General features: G+C 46.0%; 1 protein-coding gene across 2 annotated transcripts in view; it reads right to left on the bottom strand.

The window, feature by feature from the left end:
• RPGR (retinitis pigmentosa GTPase regulator) overlaps positions 1 to 13,187 on the bottom strand; it is a 309,545-nt gene that overhangs the window by 77,334 nt on the left and 219,024 nt on the right. For both annotated transcript variants that reach the window (XM_063955571.1, XM_063955570.1), the window contains exons 12-13: positions 6,525 to 6,628; positions 1,447 to 1,506 (exon numbers count right to left, since the gene is read on the bottom strand). In XM_063955571.1, coding sequence (XP_063811641.1) covers positions 1,447 to 1,506; positions 6,525 to 6,628 — 164 coding nt within the window. The remainder of the gene's footprint in view (positions 1 to 1,446; positions 1,507 to 6,524; positions 6,629 to 13,187) is intronic.

Raw genomic sequence — 13,187 nt, forward strand, 5'->3', positions numbered from 1 at the left:
CATCATCATCATCGGTATCAGCCTGCATGATTTGGGCCAGAGTACGCTTCTGTGGGCAAATGGCAGGGGTCTGAGATGCTGGATCTTTATTCCATGAGGTCATCAACAGATTGCCTTAAGTATTGCGTCTCCTCATTTTGGGATAATTTATTCGAAATATTTAAAATCATCCCTTTTAATGAATCAAACCATACTGGTTCAGACCCACTAGTCTCAGATTGAGAAAAACACTGCTGTGCATGATACACACTCCTTTGACATAGTAAATGTGAAAGAACGCACACACACGCGCGTGCGTGCGCACACACACACACACACGCGCGCGCGCGCGCACACACACACACACACACACACACACGAATATAGGTTAAAAGCACAGTTAACCTTCCAGAGAGACACAGATCATAATGAAGCAAGCCACACAGTGCCCCTGCAGCTAAAGAGCAAGTTTAGCTGGGTCACAAACTAAGTACCCTTAATAGGGCTTAGTACACCAAATATTGCTGCTCCACCCCCCCCCCCCCCACCCTTCCCATGATCCCCTGGTATCATTGAGGTGTTCTGGAGTCTTTGTGGAGGAGCTGCACTTCCCTGCCAATCTGCCAGTGTATAGATGCAGAGGGAAAATGGCGCTGGTGAGCTGCTGGATCCGCTCACAGTGAAGCCCCGCCCCCTTAACGGCACGCGGTCTTCCTGGGGTTTTTATACTGGCTGAGGTAAATATTCTGTTCTAAAGTGGGTTAAAACCCCTGTAGTGTACTGCCAGTGTGGGTATCATTAGTGGCTTCAGCTCGCCCCTCACTGCGGTCACACAGTGTCTCTGAAGACTGGAGCGCAGCCTGCATGTCAGCGCTGCGCTCCTACCCGTGTGCCGCCATTACAGACGGCGACCCGCTAACCAGGACGCCGACCACCTACTCACCACTCTTCTTACTTCTGGCTCTGTTAGGGGAGGCGGCATGCTGTGGGTCTGTATGCTCGCTGTGGTGGAGCTTGCGAATAGGACCCTCAGGAGTTCAGTGTCCTGTCAGCGGGGAACGGGACCATTAACCCTAGGGAGGTTGGGCCATTCTACCCCCCCTAAGTCCCTCAAAGAAGAAAGTCTGGTGCCAACCAGACCTGCCTGAAAATAACAAAAAGAAAATAAATGCAGAAAACTCTTCAGCAGCTTCCCAAGCGTGACCGGCTACTCTGGGCACAGTTTATAAACTGAGCCTGGTAGGAGGGGCATAGAGGGAGGAGCCAGCCCACACTATCAAATTCTTAAAGTGCTCCTAGTGGACCCATCTATACCCCCATGGTACTAATATGGAACCCAGTATCCTCTAGGACGTAAGAGAAATAAAGGTATCTGCAAATTATCAACAACCTTTATTTTTTAAAATCTGATTGTATAATTGTCTAACTGGTTCACCATAAATCCAACTAGAGAAGAACGTCACTTACTTTTCTTTTGTGAACTGGTGAGAAAGAACTGCTGCCACGGTTCAAACTGACTGCGTGAGTCTGAAAATTGTAATCGCATAAAAAATAAGTTATTATACAGTACTGCATTTTCATTTGTTCTATGAAAACTGACATTTCAAAATACTAAATTAACTTTAACATGCATAATAAATGTTAGGGAACAATACTTGCTGTATTTTGGTAATTTTACAGTAAGTGATTTCAAGGTTATAACTTTCCCATACAACTTTATTGGAAGCATCTAAGTGCTTGTCCATATATATTAAGGTTTAGTTACACCACACCTAACAGATTATAGACACCTGATGACTGTGGGACCCAGGGTTGGGCTGGCCCACCGGGGTGTTGGGGAAACCCCCGGTGGGCCCCACTGCCAGGGGCCTCCACCTACTTCTCTATGACTCAGGTTCCAGATTGTGCACTGAAATTATACATTATACATATGTCACATTATACTGCACAGGACTATGGTATATTCTCTACAGTGCATTGCTGTTAATAATCTAGTACATTAGCATGATGCACTAGCAGGATTTACTATTTACATTTATCAAGGGGCCCAGACAATGCACTCTATAATGGTTAGCGAAGCCTCTGTAGCAGCTGGTCCTACCCCTTCTGAAAACCAGCCACACCCCTAAACATGGGCCCCTACCACTGCATTACCCCGGTGGGCCCTTCATGCTCCAGTCTGACACTGGTGGGTCCTGATGTTCAGAAGATACTTTCCTCAGGCTAGTTCTGCAACAGTCAATCAAAGGAGCACTTTACACCGCAGTGCTACAAATACATTTTGAATCAAAACACTAAATGACTGGCTGCTATACCAATCCTATCTTCAGGAGAATGAAGCACTGCGAAGAGGAATTTCTCCCAAAACTGTCTGGTCAGCTGGGGGAGTTTTTAGAGTACCTTCAGCCTTTTTGTCTGGTTCTTGTTATTTCAGTATTGTAAAAAATGTTTTTATTCTTCTCAATTTCCCACCAAAACATAAGTGGCATGACCAACATGTGTCAGACTATGGGGTATAAGCAATTAGCGGCGAATCGCGGCAATTTTTCGTCCATTTTTTAATTCGACACAATTCGACAGTCTAATTTCGGCAAGTGGGTGCTGAAATTGACCATATTCAATAAAAAACGGATTCGACAGTCCCGCTGACGAAAAACGGCCGATTTGACGGATTTTGTTCCGATTTTATAAAAACAGGTAAAAACGGGAAAAAACACGTAAAAAAATGGCGTGGGGTCCCCCCTCCAAAGCATAACCAGCCTCGGGCTCTTCGAGCCGGTCCTGGTTCTAAAAATCCGGGGGGAAAATGGACAGGGGATCCCCCGTATTTTTAAAACCAGCACCGGGCTCTGCGCCTGGTGCAAAAAATACGGGGGACAAAAAGAGTAGGGGTCCCCCGTATTTTTTACACCAGCATCGGGCTCCTCTAGCTGGACAGATAATGCCACAGCCGGGGGTCACTTTTATACAGCGCCCTGCGGCCGTGGCATTAAATATCCAACTAGTCACCCCTGGCCGGGGTACCCTGGGGGAGTGGGGACCCCTTCAATCAAGGGGTCCCCCCCCCAGCCACCCAAGGGCCAGGGGTGAAGCCCGAGGCTGTCCCCCCCCATCCAAGGGCTGCGGATGGGGGGCTGATAGCCTTGAGAAAATGACAAGAATATTGTTTTTTTCCTGTAGTACTACAAGTCCCAGCAAGCCTCCCCCGCAAGCTGGTACTTGGAGAACCACAAGTACCAGCATGCGGGAGAAAAACGGGCCCGCTGGTACCTGTAGTACTACTGGAAAAAAAATACCCAAATAAAAACAGGAGACACACACCTTGAGAGTAAAACTTTATTGCACACCTGCCGACACACACATACTTACCTATGTTGACCCGCCGACTGCCACATCTCCTGATCCAACGATCCGGGGTACCTGTGAATAAAATTATACTCTCCTCAATCCAGTGTCCAGATATAAATCCTCGTACTTGGCAAAACAAATAAACGAACACCCGGACCAGCGGACTGAAAGGGGTCCCATGTTTACACATGGAACCCCTTTCCCCGAATGCCGGGACCCCACGTGACTCCTGTCACAGAGGTCCCTTCAGCCAATCAGGAAGCGCTACTTCGTTGCACTCACCTGATTGGCTGTATGCGCGTGTGACCTCAGACAGCGCATCGCAAAGCCTCTCCATTACTTTCAATGGTGGGAACTTTGCCGTCAGCGGTGGGGTTACCCGCGGTCAGCCGCTGACCGCGGGTGACCTCACCGCTGACGCAAAGTTCCCACCATTGAGTATAATGGAGAGGCTTTGCGATGCGCTGTCTGACAGCTCAGACGTGCAGCCAATCAGCAGAGTGCCAGGACGTTGCGCTCGCTGATTGGCTTAAGAGACCTTTCTGTGACAGCAGTCACGGGGGGGGGGGGGGGGGGTCTCTGCATTCGGGGAAAGGGGTTCCATGTGTAAACATGGGACCCCTTTCAGTCCGCTGGTCCGGGTGTTCGTTTATTTGTTTTGCCAAGTACGAGGATTTATATCTGGACACTGGATTGAGGCGAGTATAATTTTATTCACAGGTACCCTGGATCGTCGGATCAGGAGACGTGGCAGTCGGCGGGTCAACATAGGTAAGTATGTGTGCGTCGGCAGGTGTGCAATAAAGTTTTACTCTCAAGGTGTGTGTCTCCTGTTTTTATTTGGGTATTTTTTTCCCAGTAGTACTACAGGTACCAGCGGGCCGGTTTTTCTCCCGCATGCTGGTACTTGTGGTTCTCCAAGTACCAGCTTGCGGGGGAGGCTTGCTGGGACTTGTAGTACTACAGGAAAAAACAATATTCTTGTCATTTTCTCAAGGCTATCAGCCCCCCATCCGCAGCCCTTGGATGGGGGGGGACAGCCTCGGGCTTCACCCCTGGCCCTTGGGTGGCTGGGGGGTGGGGACCCCTTGATTGAAGGGGTCCCCACTCCCCCAGGGTACCCCGGCCAGGGGTGACTAGTTGGATATTTAATGCCACGGCCGCAGGGCGCTGTATAAAAGTGACCCCCGGCTGTGGCATTATCTGTCCAGCTAGTGGAGCCCAATGCTGGTGTAAAAAATACGGGGGACCCCTACTCTTTTTGTCCCCCGTATTTTTTGCACCAGCACCAGGCGCAGGATCCCCTGTCCATTTTTCCCCTGGATTTTTAGAACCAGGACCGGCTCGAAGAGCCCGAGGCTGGTTATGCTTTGGAGGGGGGGGCCCATGCCATTTTTTTACGGGATTTTACCATTCCATTTAAAAATAAAGAAATAAAAAAAAAATATTTTCAAAAATATATAAATAATACTTGTGCCTCCCAAAAAGACAAACCAAGTACCTAATCCCTTCTAATATAAATAGATATGCTATTACCAATAAAAAAAACACCAAAAAAAACATGTTTTACATTTTTTTTATTAGATTCACCCACCAAAGTGTGGCGGATTGAAAATGACGAATTTACTGTCTAAAAGCACTGTTGTCGAATTTCCAAACTTCAATTGAATATACTTTTGTCGAATTGCCGCATTTGTACCATTGCAGAAAAGTCGAATTTGACAAATGTCGAATTTCAAAAAGTCGAATTTTGAAAGTCCGTTTTTTTGACGGAAAGTACTGAATTGCATTGTCAAAAAATTTTTTTGCCGAAAAAGTCCAGTTTTTCGACAATTTCGGGAATTCGAGCGCAATTGCATATACCCCAATGTGGTAATTCTCCATTATTGCTGTTTGTTTTTAGATAACACCACATATTATGCACTTGGGAAACCAATGTGGGAGAGTCCCCCTTCCCATGAAAACTTGGCATAACCAAGTTTCCTAGAAGCAGGTAGCTCCATCATCTTGGCAGCTCCCGTCATTACATTCTATCAAAACTCTGCAATCAGGAGTCAAGATTATTATTTCCAGTGAAGATCTCAGGTGCTCCGCTATATACAAATGTCAAGCTTTGCTCACTTGGGCAACACTCATTCTCTTTAAGGGTAAGTTGCTCTGATTAGTTTGAGTAAAATTAAACATGAAAAAAAAAATACCTGTAGTACAAGTTCATGACCAAAACATCATTAGAATTAAATTGAAAAGGGATTTTGTATGCGGACATCCGATGTGATGTCTAAAGTAATATTCTAAAGGAAAAAAAACCTATACTATAGTAGTTCACCTTTTTACTGTGAAGATTTGAATAAAGTAAAAGTGCTATGACTAAACTGCACGTGTGCATGTGAAGGGCTGTGCGATGGTCAGCACTGGGGATATTCTCATTATGTGCTTAGAGCGAACGGGTCCAATCTGTGCATGTAAGTTGGTACCGCCAATAGTGAATGTGAACAGCAAGCCTGGATGGCAGAATAGTAGTTGCCTGTAGCTGCAAGTAATCTGCCAGATGGCAGTGTTAAGGAGCTCAAAGTGCCAGGGCTGTGTCAACAATTCTTGTAAAACAGATTCCAGCATCTCCTAATTATTTCCTTGTAATGTGGAACTACATTCAAGTTATCTGCATTGCTAGGTCTGGCAGCTGTTATTAAAGAGGTGTTGAACACTATCTCAACATTAATTTATGGATGCAGACTATCTATAATGAACAGCAATAAGTAGACATGACTTGTTCTTCTGACTGAAGACAATGACATACCATATGCTACAAACATTGTGGATTTTTACTACATGCAGCAACTCCACTCTGAAGTTCTGCGGTAAGCAATTTCATACTTACTGATGGGGAACATTGCCTGAAACCTGTGTATTTGTTTTGCATATCATTTTTACTTGACCTTATTATCTCTGTGATACAAACTAACAGTACTAGAGATCCCCCTATTATGTGCTCAAAGTGCCATAAAAAATGTGAATGGGAGAAAGGGGAAAGCACATAGCTATGTTCAAACCCGGTCTCTAAACTACTCTTATGCCAATTGTCAAATCAATCGATTCAAAGGTCAGCCAATGATTGTGCAAAATACAATATTTTATTTTATATTTTAGTAGGTGTGTGTGTTAATGTCTAGAGGGGCCTAATTATTTCATCCACATACCATATTCAGAGTATCCGTTGTGCCCCCAAAACTTCGCTGGCTCACAGTGTCTGAGTCATCGGCAGAAAAGCTTTTCACTTGGTTGTCCTTCTGGTTTTCTCCCTCTTTGCACAAGAAAAGCATGGTGTTAGCACACAATGAAATCAAATGCATTCTCAAAATACTAAGCTAAACAGAAAACCAAAAAACAGAGCTCATGTAAAATAAGAGATTGTAATTGAAAGGATATTAAATCCTCTGATATGTGATTTGCAAATTCCAAGTTTGGAATAACAAAGGATACATAATATTATGTTATCTTTGGCCTTAGGCAAACACACAATGATACACAAACTGTAGTCTACAGTTTATACTTTATTCTTTGAAACATCAAATAGGAAATAACCTTACAGTATACAAGAAATTGTTTGCTGGTATTGATGGAAAACATTTACGCATGAGAAGGAAAATGTAAAGTAGCTGTAATGGAAATGTGACTAGAAATCTGACTAGATTGCTTAGATTTTAAGCAGTGATCACTCCGTGTGTACCCCCCACAGCGATAGCGATGCGTGGCCCCGTGCATCGCTATCGCTGGTACTAGATTGGCCTGCATGCAGGCTCAATCTAGCAGGTCGCTCATTTCACCAGCTGGGTGAACTGAGCGCCCCCCCCCCCCCATCTCCCCCTGCACGCTCAGCACACATTGCGCTGTGCTGAGCGGGGGGAGTGATGTGTGCGGTTCGCTCAGCACACATCTCTCCCCAAATCGGCCCGTGAATTCGGCCCTTTGGACTTGGAGAGAGATAAATTAACAACCACTCAGCTCCTAACTGCCATCTTACAGGCTGTGTTTGAAAAATGATAAGAGCTGATTGGCTGGCACTTTATTTCTCTCCAAGGCTTATTATATATGCCCTATAATTTCCTTTATACTATCCACTGTTGAAAAATGTAAGATCTTACATGGAAAATCCATTAAGCATCCATTGTTATAAATTGCAAACAATTTTTTTTATGAGCTCTTCACTTCAAAGATGAACAAATAATACAAAATACCCTCTAAAAAGGAATAATTGTGATAATAACAATATATTAATGCAGAAGTTTACAAACTCTGCCATTCAAGTCCATTTTTTAAGGATACATTTGCCTGAGCCAAGATGTTAAATCAAACTGACTAAGGTGCTATTTAAGCCAACTGTGCCCAAGCATGGATAGCCTTAAATACTGTAATGGCGGGGAATTAATGTTATGACATACTCATATCCAGGGGAGTCCCACATTTTGTCTGGGGGGCAGTGGCGGCTCTTCCATATTCCCGGGAGAGTGGCCAATCTCTCAGAGGTCCCAGTCCTACAATATAGTGGATCACAGCTTTGAACTGTGGGAGGAGAGGTCATGGTAGTCATCTAAAAGATGCCTAGCCCAATATTACAATTTTGTTTGGTTAGTTTTCCATCAATGTGCTAAGCTACAATATAGAAAGTCTTCAAATAGCAGCGGTCTCTGTTGAAGTAGTCTTATAAATTCATTTTTTCAATGATAACATGGTATAACATGGATTCATGGTATGTATAATGTACAGTAGATAAATATATATAAAAACATTTGTGTCTAGGTATTTAAAGAAATGTTAATTATGACAATTGTACATATGAAATATGATATCTTATTACTTAAAGTTTATGGATATGAGCACATAAAATGCTTGTGATCCCAACATAAAAGCTCCAACCAGTAGCAGGCTGTAAGATGTTGGGATGGTCGGATGGCAGTCATTAGGTCGACATGATCACTAGGTTGACATGGTCATTAGGTTGACATGTACTAGGTCGACATGGAAAAAGGTCGACATGAGTTTTCACAATTTTTTCCAGTTTTTGACCTTTTTCATACTTAATGATCCACGTGGACCACATTTGGGAATGGTAACCTGTGCCGAGCGCAGCAAGACGCCTTGCCCGAAACATGGCGAGCGAAGCGAGCCATGCGAGGGGACACGGTGCACTAATTGGGGTTCCCCATCACTTTTCAAAGAAAACGACACCAAAAAGAGTAAAAAAACCTCATGTCGACCTTTTTCCTTGTCAACCTAGTACATGTCGACCAAACGTGGTCGACCTAGCTCATGTCGACCTAATGACCCACACCCGGGATGGTCACAGTATAAAATGGCTAAGAAGCGTCCCTAATAGTCAAATTCAAAGAGTACGACAGAATTGCTCTGATATAAGAGTATTTAAAGAACAAGCTGGAAATATGAAAAACGAGATTTATGGTAAGAACTTACTCTTGTTAAATCTCTTTCTGTGAGGTACACTGGGCTCCACAGGTAATGACATTGGGGTGTAGAGTAGGATCTTGATCCAAGGCACCAACTGTATATCAGGATTTAGCCCGGTTGGCTTTGACGGCGTGGCTCTTGAAGCTTCCATCAAGAGGTACCTTGTCTAGCAGAGGCAATAGCTAGCAGAAACAGTACCTTAAGAGAAAGCCACTTAAGGTCTGCAGATTCAAGAGGCTCAAATGGAGACCCTTGCAACGCCTCCAGAACCACGACAAGTCCCAAGGAGCCACAGGCGGGACATAAGGAGGTTGAATCCACAACACACCCTGAGTGAACGTACAACACTCCCTGAGTATGCACATCAGGTAAAGTCGCAATTTTTCTCTGGAACCAAACCGACAAGGCCGAAATATGAACTTTGATGGAGGCCAGACAAAGGCCCAAGTCCAGGCCCTGTTGTAGAAATGCTAAAAGTTTGGCCGTACTAAACTTGTAAGCGTCATAATGTTTAGCTGCGCACCAAGCAAAGTAAGAATTCCAGACCCTATGGTAAATCCGAGCAGAAGACGGTTTCCGGGTCATCAACATGGTTTGAATGATCGTCTCAGAAAATCCTTTGGCCGTCTGGATAAAAGTTTCAAGAGCCACGCCGTCAAAGCCAACCGAGCTAAATCCTGATATAAACAGGGGCCATGAACGAGGAGATCTGGGCGCTGTGGAAGTAGAAGGGGACGCTCTATCGAGAGCCAATGCCGTCTGGGCCACGCGGGAGCGATCAGAAGCAGAAGTCCTCCTTCTTGCTTGAACTTCCTTATTACTCTGGGCAGTAGTGACACCGGAGGGAACATGTATGGCAGCTGAAAGTTCCATGGAATTGCCAGCACGTCCCTTGCTCTGAAGACCGGAACCTTGAAACACTTCTGGATGGAGGCTCCACTCTCCGGCGTGTACGTCCTGACGACTGAGAAAGTCTGCTTCCCAGTTTAAGATCCCTGGAATGAATACTGCCGATATGGCTGGCAGATGGCGTTCTGCCCACTGAAGAATCCGTGATACTTCCCTCATTGCCATGCGGCTTCAAGTGACGCTTTGATAACTGATGTACGCCACCGTGGTGGCGTTGTCCGACTGTACCTGAACAGGTCTGTGCCGCATTAAATTATGGGCCAAGTTCAAGGAGTTGTACACCGCCCGCAATTCCAGAATGTTTATCAGGAGGAGAGACTCCTCCTTGGTCCACCGACCCTGAAACTAGTGTTGGTCCAACACCACACCCCAACCTCTGAGACTGGCATCCATTGTCAGAAGGACCCAATTGGAGATCCAGAAGGGAAGCCACCAGCTCAGTGACAGACGGACCTCCGGAGACAAGGAGATCATGTGAGACCTGATCCTGTGAGGCAGGCCGTCCCACTTGGCAAGAATCAGCTTCTGCAGAGGGCGTGAATAGAATGAGCGTACTCCACCATGTCGAAAGCCGACACCATGAGACCAAGCACTTGCATTGCCGAATGTATCGACACTTGCGGACGAGATAGGAAGCATCTAATCCTGTCCTGAAGCTTTAGTACTTTCTCCTGACACAAGAACAACTGCTGGTTGTGAGTGTCCAACAACGCCCCCAGGTGTACCATACTCTGAGCAGGGACCAGGGAAGATTTCTTCCAGTTGATGAGCCACCCGTGGGCTTGCAGAAACTGGATAGTCAGATCCAGATGGCGTAGGAGAATTTCTGGGGAATTTGCCAGGATCAACAAGTTGTCCAGGTACGGTAGGATCCTGACCCCTTGACGGTGGAGTACAACCGTCATTACCGCCATGACCTTGGTGAAGACTTGCGGAGCCGTGGTCAAACCAAAAGGTAACGCCCAAAATTGGTAATGGAGGTTGCCAACCACAAACCTCAGGTATTGCTGATGCGACATTGCAATAGGAATATGCAGGTAAGCATCCTGTATGTCCAGGGAGACCATATAATCCCCAGGTTCCAAGGCCAGAACAATAGCGCGAAGAGTTTCCATACAAAAATTGGAGACCCTCACAAATTTGTTCAATGACTTGGGGTTGAGAATGGGCTGGGAGTACCCTGGTTTCGGGACTGGGAACAGCGGTGAATAGTACCCCTTGCCTCTCTGAGCCAGAGGCACCTGTACTACCACTCCTGTGTCCAGGATGGACTATACCACCAAATGAAGAGTTTTTGTCTTCACCTGATCCGAAGGGACATCTGTCAGGCAAAATCGATGAAGGGGACGATTTTTGAAGGAAACTGCGTAACCTCGAGTGACGACTTCCCGTACCCAGGCATCGGAAGTGGTCTTCAACCATTCCTGGGTATGCCCTAGAAGTCGGCCCCCCAGCATGGGATCCCCCAGAGGGAGGCCCACCCCGTCAAGCGGCAGGCTTGTCAGTCTTGGAAGCAGGCTGACAGGCAGCCCAGGCCCGTTTGGGTTTGCACTTATTAGGTTTGGAAATGAGAGCCTGTTTCGGGTACGCCTGACTATTTGCTTTCCCTGAAGGACAAAAGGAGTGAAAAGAAGTACTCTTAGCCTTCGGTACCGAAGGGGCAGTACTAGGTAGACATGCTGTTTTAGCAGACGCTAAGTCCGCCACTATCTTGTTGAGGCTCTCTCTGAAAAGAATGTCTCCCTTAAAAGGGAGCACCTCCAGGGTTTTCTTAGAGTCCAGATCCACTGACCAGGACCGCAGCCAGAGAATCCGGCGAGCCAGTATGGACGTAGTAGAAGCCTTGGCCGCCAGAATACCAGCATCAGAAGCCGCCTCCTTAACATAATGAGAGGCTGTGACAATATACGATAGACATTGTCTAGCATGATCAGAAGCGTTGGAAGACATCTCAGCTTCCAACTCCTGAGCCCACGTGCAGCCCATGTCGCTGCAATAGTGGGTCGATGCACAGCACCCACCTACTAGGGTGTAGATCGCCTTTAAACAACCCTCCACACGCTTATCCATCGGTTCTTTCAGAGACGTGACGGTAGTTACAGGCAGAGCAGAGGAAACCACCAGCAGCGCCACCTGCGAATCCACTGGAGGGGGTGTCTCCCAATTTTTACTAAGTTCCTCCACGAGGGGATAGCGAGCCAGTATCTTCCTGTGAGGCGTGATTTCTTTCCTGGATTTTCCCAGGATTCCTGACGTATGTCAACTAAATGGTCAGAATGAGGTAAAACTTGTTTAACCACTTTCTGACGTTTAAACCTGTCCGGTTTCTTAGGGGCAGCATCCGGCTCTGAGTCATCAGTAATTTTTAGAATTAGCCTGATAGTCTCCAAAAAGTAAGGAACATCCACCTGTGAAACAGATTACCCATCAGAAGCATCAGGATCAGAGTCTGTGGGGTCAGTATATACGCCATCCTCATCAGACGAGGTGTCTGGGACGTTGGTGGATTGTGAGGAAGTAATTGCCTGCTTAGAGGACCCTGTGGTCTTGGGCAGGCGAGGGTTAGATTTCTGTTTAGTCAGCGATTGGTTCAATTGCTGTGACTGTGAGGACAGTTGATCTGCCCATGGCGGATTAACCGTAGGGACCATAAGCGGTTGTACCGGCACAGGAGGACCCATAGGGGGGCGCAAGTCTAGTTACTAGCGTACTCAATAGCGTGGAAAAAGTAGCCCAAGGCGGGTCATTTTGAACCCCCATTGCTGCAGTCCAACTGGGGGGTAAGGAACCCCCAGAACCAGAACCCTCAGCTGCTATTTTCTCTTCAACCTTGTCTGCAGCATCACCACCACGCAATGTGGGATCAGCCCCAGCTCTGTCGCCCCTTGTAGCTGACATATCTGAAAGCTTAATGCGAGGCAAACCAGTACAATATCAGCAGCACAATACCTGACAAGAACCCCCTGTGTAGTGTATTTGCACAAACAGAGAATTCCAGAGGTATATTGTGACTAAAATTCACAGAGAAAAATACACAATAAGTATATCTTGTGAAACACCTATATTAGATAATAACCTTGACGTATGTAGCCCCCTCAGGTTAGAGGATATAGGGATAGCAATCTGAGTGAGATACACGAAATGGAGGTCACACAGCAGCTATATGCACACACAGGGTCACATCGAACAATGCAGAAATTATGACATGCAATAAAACTGCACTGGAATAGCAGTACAGAGTAATACTAAGTATAGCTATACACTCAATAGATATAACAATGCACAGTAAAGACTGGATGTATATCACAGGGTACTTGTACTTCATAACCCTGACTAAATACACTGTTTCTTAACTAACACTGTCAGCCGACATGTAGAATACTTAAGTGCCCTGTAAAATACACAGCGCTGACATGCAGGCGGCTTTACAGAGGAGGATCAGCTTCTCCTAATGGCACCCAAACGCTGACAGGGAGTAAGGGAGAGAG

The sequence above is a fragment of the Pseudophryne corroboree genome, chromosome 2, assembly GCF_028390025.1.
Source record: "Pseudophryne corroboree isolate aPseCor3 chromosome 2, aPseCor3.hap2, whole genome shotgun sequence".
Taxonomy (NCBI): domain Eukaryota; kingdom Metazoa; phylum Chordata; class Amphibia; order Anura; family Myobatrachidae; genus Pseudophryne; species Pseudophryne corroboree.